Below are 7,508 nucleotides of genomic sequence, written 5' to 3'. Positions count from 1 at the left end.
ATCAAAGGAATTTCTAAAAAATTAGCTTTAAAAATATAGAATCTTATTTATATTATTACGGAAGGAAGCTGCACAAAAAGTTAGCATCCATTCAAATCAATGTTGTGAAATATGAGTTAAACAATAGCCTAATTTAATTTGCAAAAATACTTGGTTTACCTACAACCAAGCCATGTTTCATTACTGACTAGGATGAGGCCGACACCTACCGGTAGTTATTCACATGTTTCTGGTGCTGCATTTGAGCTGATTATTGTAGTTGCCTAATGCCTACAGACAAACCAATTCTAGTTTGATGTAAAGCATTATCAGTTGTATTTTATTTATTTTTTAAATATTCTAATTTTATGTGGTTTGCAGTTGAAAAATTAAGAGAGTTTGCAATCAAAATAGTTGCATAATTAGTATTTTGCTACTTTTTTATTCAAGATGCGTACAAAGAATTCTACATTGCAGCTTGTCATATGCTTTTGTGGTGTTTTTTTTTGTTATCTGTTATTTGGGTTTGCACAAGAAAAAGTGTAAGTGTAGTTTTACAGTATTGGTCATGTTATGCATAGTCTGCTATTATTCAGAGAAGCCGATTCAGAGAAGTCCCAGTTCAAAGAAAGCTTTTTTTTAAAAAAAAATTAAAATTCCACTGCGGCATCTGTTCAAAGGAATTGGCTTTCATAAGTTAGCATTTGTTCTTTCCGTTGGTATTCAAAATGTTTTTCTCTACGCCCTACGGTATGTCATTTGCAATATTTTTTCACCAACAAGGCAAAGTATGAGTATCGCTGTCAACCTATAAACACTCGAAGACTAGCTCTATATCTACGTGGGAAGCAGTAAATTTGAATACAGCTGCAAACAAATATATTTCAGGTCTTTGCATTGTTCTTTGAGTGAACGCAAAAACCTGATATCAATTAACACATTTTTATAAACACAATTTTTCAATGGATTTTTTATTTTGGCTGTTGCTTAATGCTCATCCATACTCGTTACGCACGAATCATTACCACGATCGACTTATCAGTGGCAAGTCTGGCAATCACTTCCTTAAAGCCTAATAAATTAACTTTATTAGCCCAGGCAAGCTTGTGTCTGGTGGACTCTCCGCAGATGACACAAAAATATATTTTGATGTTTAATCAACTTGGTCTTGAGCTATATGTATACTTCGTCTAGCACTCATGTGTTGGAGTCGCTCTTGCCAGCTATGGTAATAACAAAAATACAGCAACTTGAAAGGTACCTTGTATATACAGTTTAATTAAGCTTCCAAAAATAATAATAATTTTGATCTAGCATAGCACTGGCTGCGTAGTGCATATTAGTATTGAATTACTTACTTGGGCACCAGAATTACTTGCAAATGATTGTTAGTTTGTCTTGTAAAAATTCCTCGTTGACAAGTGTTATAGGTTAAGTTAATTGCCCAACATTTTGCATGGGTATATGGAAAGGTAAACACAACATTTGTCTACCAAAATAATCGCTACAAATTCTCTGCATTGTTTTTTTTTTCTGAAATAAAGCTATTTCTGAAATGAGAATTCTCTAATCGGATTCATCGAAACGGGCCATTTTGTGTTTCTGTTTCTATTTACACTGTTTTATTTTTTTTTGAAAATGGAAGGAAGCCTAAATGTAAAAATAGCATAAGGCATAAAAAATGGCAGAAGCTATATTTACCATAATATTGTGAATATATGATATAGCCTTTGAAGTTAAACATTAGATACAGTAGCCTACTATTAATACTACAAAAAGTGCTCAATGCCAAGCAGAGCAAATTATATCAAATTTCGTTTTTATTCTCTAAAACAGTGGTTCTCAACCGGGGGTCCGTGAACCGATTTCAGGGGGTCCGCAAAGTTTACGTGTTTTCAGCATTATTGATAAATTACAAAATTTAAAAGTTGTTTGTGCTTTGTTTGTGTATTAACCTACAATGATTCTCAAACTGTAAGTCGCAACGCACTGGTGCATCGTTTAAAATTTCAAAGGACATGGCACAAAGGTTAGGTTAGGGGTGTTCAATTTCGATTAAGGTGATATATATTCGAAATTCGCTTTTCGTATCGGACATATTCGAAATTATAGCCGCCCTTTCGGCTGAACGCGGTTGAAAGTAACGCAAGTGGCGCGAAATCTGTCTTGTCGCATTTTGCAAGCGAAAAAAGACTTTGACGCATGCGCATCGTCGATCACGTGACTATCACACGCTCTCGCGGGTCCAACGGCCAGTCCTGCACCAGGGATGCCAGGTTGGCATTTTTAATGCCAAATTTCTCTCAAGAATGAAGATAGCTAGGTTGTGCAATAGCAGAAAGTGTAGGCTGAGCTTTGTCGCAGTTTTATCCATTTTTTACCGAATTCATAGGCGCCTAAGCCGTGGGAGCAGGGCCGTAGCCAGACTGCAGAGCAAGGGGTAGCCAGACCGCAGAGCAAGGGGGGGCAACTTTTATTAGGGGGGGCCGAAAAAATTTAAATGGGCAAAATCATTATCATTGTAGCTGTTGCCCGAGAATGTTGAGATTTTGCTAAGGGGGGGCAAAATTTTTTTTAGGGGGGGAAACCCCTCTTTACCCTGGCTGGCTATGGGCCTGCGCATATTTCTGTGTGGGGGCAAATTTTTATGCTGTATTGATACATAAAACAATAGATGAACTAGCGATCGGCAGCAGGAAAACACTTTTGGAATGCAAACCGCAACAGCTTTGCGATAAATAATCACTAGAACGAGTTGCGATGCTACAATCCAACACCAGACAACAAAATCTATCATTTTTACATTGATTTAATGTCTGCAGACGTTGAATCAATGTAAAAATGACTGATTTTGCTTCCTGGGACATAGCAAAAATCTACCATTTTGTGTCGATTCAATGTCATCAGATATTGAACTTGAATGCACCCAAAAACAACATAATTTGCTTACGTAGACGGAGCGTGCGTTTAGCTTTATGCGCTTGCAAACATACTCGATGTCGCTATCGAGTCGAAACCTCTGCACTCTGCAGTGAAATGTCGCGGCAGTGAATCGCTCGCTATGAAAATGAACTTGAAGTGTTTGGGATCCCAGCGACCTCGGCTCCAGCGGAGCGATCGTTTTCAAAAGCTGGCCTGACCGTCACAAAGCTGAGATCCCGACTGACGGGTGACCATGTCGATCAGCTTGTGTTCATAAACACCAACTTGGGCCTGGAGCTGTAGACGTTATTTTGTGTTCTTTTTTAACAAATTTTCATGGCTTTTTTTTGCGTTTTCTAGTGAATTTTCATGTCGTTTCTTTCAATAAAATCACATTTTGCAGTTTGGTGAATAGTTGTGATATTCGAAATTCGGAAATCGAAAATAAATTGAATTTCGAATATTGCAATAATCGAAATTGAACACCCCTAGGTTTGGTTTTTTAACTAAAAATATAAGGCTATGTTCAACTTGATTCTTTTGATACAGCAGGTTGTTGATCAATGATAAACTTAGAAATGCAAACGTTAGTCAGCAGTCTATCACGGATGCAACCTAATTTGTACCATGAACAATTTGTACCGTCAGTTCATACAAAAAGATCGAGAGAAAAAATTAAAAAAGGCCGAAGTCGCTAATTACAGTTTTCGCAAACGTTTTAAAATTTTCCGCAAACAAACAAAAACTCTTAGGATCATTACCATTTACCAGAAATTGTAAAATGTTTGCGGAAACTCCGATCAACCCTAACTCTTTTAAAATGTTTGCGAAAACTCCGATCAACCCTAAACCCTAACCCTTTTAAAATGTTTTGCGGAAACTGCAATCAGCGACTTCGGCAAACTCTTAGGATCATTACCAAAAATTAAAAAATGTTTGCGGAAAAGCGGAAACTGCGATCACCGACTTCGGCTTTGTTCTATTTTTTTTCTCTCAATCTTTTCAGTTTGTTTATTTGCGGAAACACCCTAACCCTTTTAAAATGTTTGCGGAAACTGCGATCAGCGCCTTCGGCAAACTCTTAGGATCATTACCGGAAATTTTAAAATGTTTGCGGAAACTGCAGAAAAACAGAAACTGCGATCAGTAATGTTCTATTTTTTTCTCTTGATCTTTTCAGTTTGTTTGTTTGCGGATACCTATACTCCGATACCCTAACCCTTTTAAAAGGTTTGTTTTAAAAGGCGAAATTTATACAAAATGACTGCTTCGCAGCGCCACCACTGGCGAAACTCCATATTTCACTGCTCTGGGACGACTTTGGTGGTATGACGTCATCATGGGTGGGCGTTGTTAGCGACGGATAAAACAAATGCTTTCTAGATGTAATTGGTAGATCACAGTTTGGTCGGAGTTGGTACAAGCGTTTGCTTTTTTCAAAGATTTATGGGTATTTACAGTTCAATAAAGCTGTACTGGATATGTTCCTACAAAGCCTAAAATATACTTGAAGTGAAAAATGAAGAAATCGTACGATTCAGCATTCATATTTAATTCATCATCATTCATCACTATTCATAAATAAATAGAAGTTTTCTCTCATAATGTGCCTTCAGTTGGCCATTGAAATCCGGTGTAATGGCCATCTGGACTTCATCATCATCATAATCCATCGTCGGTTTGTTCCCCACTAGTGGGGGTGGCCGATTGTTTCCTCGCAGCAATTGTTTTAATCCCTTTTCTCCATTTCACTCTGTCCCTTGCATCTTCCTCCTTCAGTCCGACTTTTTAAAATTCATCCTTCACTTGTTGTTTCCACGTTCTTCTTGGACGACCGCGTTTCCTCTTCCCATCCACCTTTAGATCTAGTGCCTTTCTAAGAAAATTTCCTTCCTCCTTCCTTATCACATGTCCATACCATCTTACTCCATTTGCCCTTGCCAGTTGGTCTATGGTCTCTCTCATCTCTAGCATATCCAACAATTCTTCAGTCCTTTTTTCCCTTCTCGTTTTCACCCCACACATTGCTCTCACCATTGACCTTTCCGTTCTTCTCAGGATTGCCAGTTCACTCTCTCTCAATATCCATGTCTCGCTACCATATAGCATTGCAGGCCGCACATAGCTCCGATATACTTTCCCTTTCATCTTTAGTGAAAATTTTTTGCCATACAACATTTCCCCACATTCCCTGAACTTTGCCCAGCCCAATCTTGCCCTTGTTGTCACCGCTGCTTCACATCCACCACTTCCATTTATCCGATCACCCAGATAACAGAAGTCTGTCACTGTTTCGATGCCATGGCAGAACTCATCATCATGGCTTTCCACTTCATTCCTTCCTTTACTGCATTTCCCACAAACAAAACACTTCGCCAATCTTGTTGCGGCTCTCTTGACATTAGCACCTTGGAAAATTATTTCGGATTTGCCAAACATGCATGACGGCAGCACAATCCAATTGTTGCTTTCGAGAGCATCACCTTGTAGCCTACTATCCACTCCAATACAATCAATACATGCCTGTAAGCGACTGATTCTGTCTGCAAGGAAATAAAATCACTTCTTTTAGTGTGCATTCTTTAGCGTTTGGGGTATTTTTAACCTAATGTAACATCCTTACTCTTTTGCTACGTCTCCGTTTTTTCCTTTCTGTTTATTGTTTTTTTTCCAGTTCTTCCTGCTCCTCATTAAAAAAGTACCCAGAAGTGCAGGATGTAAGTGTGCCTCAAAATCGGTCAAATTGGTAACACAGCTAGATGCGTCTTTCTTGTCTTTCTTCAAAAGTTCTTTCGTCTGTGGCACTTCATGGCAACATACACATTCATTGGGCTGAGGCATAGACTCGCACTTGTGGCAAACTCACCACCTAGAGTTTCCAGCATGCCACTCATTGCTGGGAAGATCCAAATTGGGTTGGTGGTGTTAACAAAATCATCTCCAGTGAAGTGAAGATAACATAGACGACTAGTTTTGTATGGCCCATCCCATTTTCGAACACTTGAAGAAAACTTTGACTATTTTCTTTTCAGCACCTTGTTTTGTTTGAAAGCGCGAAAAGATAGCACACGTCTTTGTCACGACACTGTCATATAAACAGCAATTTGCAGGCATTACCTCAACCATAAATTAAGGGTAAATGTTTGTGAGATACTGCTGTTACACTGCAAATGGCTATAGCCAGATTAGGACAAATAAAAAATTATCAAGATTGTAGCCCTACAAGAGGTTAAAAAAACTGCAATTTCAATTGAATTGAGATGTTGTTTGATAAAAATAAACTCAACCTATTTGATCTAAACCTGATAGTAATAATAAGTTGACTTTTTCATTTCGATAATTCTCATTTTGTACATTCTTTAGACCTACAGAGCCCCACACATTGACGTTTTGCAGTAGTCGCACCATACTTACCAACTCACCACAAAGAAAGAAAGTATCTTTCCCACCCATGGTGACATCACAGCGGTGTTGCCGTTTTTATTTTTGCAATTGAATGAGTGCCAGATTAGCCGAAAGTGAAGGAAAGTTTACAAGCTTGTAACTTATTAGCCTGTTGATATTTTTTACGATTTGCTGGTCAGGGAAGTTTGTTAGTGTCATCTCTTTGGTATCTTAGGTAAATTTAGCAAATTTATTTTCCTGTCAGAGGCACTTTAAAGCAGTAGGCGGCCATCGCGGCCATGGCCGCTAAGTAGTGCTTGAATGACCGCCTGTGCTACCTCCTTTGTCGGCCAAGTTTGGCCGCCGGTTTCTTCTAGCCAATTATTTAATTTCGCATTAGAATGAGCGTGGATTAAATGTCGAAAATATGTAGTATCAAAGGTTGCCGCAGAATTAGGTCAGCCATGGCCACCTGGAGATGCGGCCTGATTTGTCACATTTTGCAGATTTTGATTACAGCTACTGCTAGTGCTTGACTGACATTTATTGAGATGTTTTTACTTTTTGCGGTTTCCTAATGACATAAAACTTTTTTGTTGCCTTGAGGAAGCAGTAGCAAATGAGAAAAAGTAAGTTGAAAAACGCAAAATCAGACTGTTATTGAAGATTAACTGTTATTGAAAATTAACAGTCTGACTAAAATCTTTGAAATCAAATTTTCTTTGTTTTTCAACATGTGAGAATGTTAAAACCTATCGTGTCGTCTGGAGAAAAGAATAAAGAAAGCGTAAAAGTCTAATTTTTAGAAAAATTTATTTAAACGTTTGTCCAAAGTTAGAAAAACCTGGAAATTTCTGCAAAATGTGACAAATCAGGCCATATCTTTAGGTGGCTATGGGTCAGCGCATCATAGTCACTACAGGCCTTAAAACTCGTATTTTTTTCCGGCAGCCATTGTGGCCTACTGGGAGCTCCTTCTCGGCGGCCAAATTTGCGCGCTTGGAGGCCAAAATACAAATAAATAACGATGGCATAAGTAAATAGAATTAAACTTGCTACAATGCTAAAATGATCTCTTAAGTCTGGGCGACGTCCTGCAATAGAATCGTTGTAGGCTACCATGCAATAACTGCTTTATCGGGATTGTAATCCAGTATTGCGGGACCATGTACTAACGACACTAAATTGTTTCAACTGCTTGCTGCTCAGCAAATTGTTTCAAC

The 7,508-nt window shown here is 38.4% G+C and overlaps 1 protein-coding gene across 1 annotated transcript in view; it reads left to right on the top strand.

Moving 5' to 3' along the window:
- The first annotated feature begins 368 nt into the window (after positions 1–368).
- Positions 369–7,508, top strand: part of LOC145768832 (solute carrier family 35 member B1-like) — a 60,864-nt gene continuing 53,724 nt past the window's right edge. The window contains exon 1 of the mRNA XM_082580434.1: positions 369–521. Within this exon, the coding sequence (XP_082436560.1) occupies positions 430–521 (92 nt within the window). The 5' untranslated portion in view covers positions 369–429. The remainder of the gene's footprint in view (positions 522–7,508) is intronic.

The sequence above is a fragment of the Aplidium turbinatum genome, chromosome 4, assembly GCF_918807975.1.
Source record: "Aplidium turbinatum chromosome 4, kaAplTurb1.1, whole genome shotgun sequence".
Lineage (NCBI taxonomy): Eukaryota > Metazoa > Chordata > Ascidiacea > Aplousobranchia > Polyclinidae > Aplidium > Aplidium turbinatum.
The sequence above is the reverse complement of the archived record's forward strand: the minus strand, read 5'-3'. Positions and strand labels throughout refer to the sequence as shown.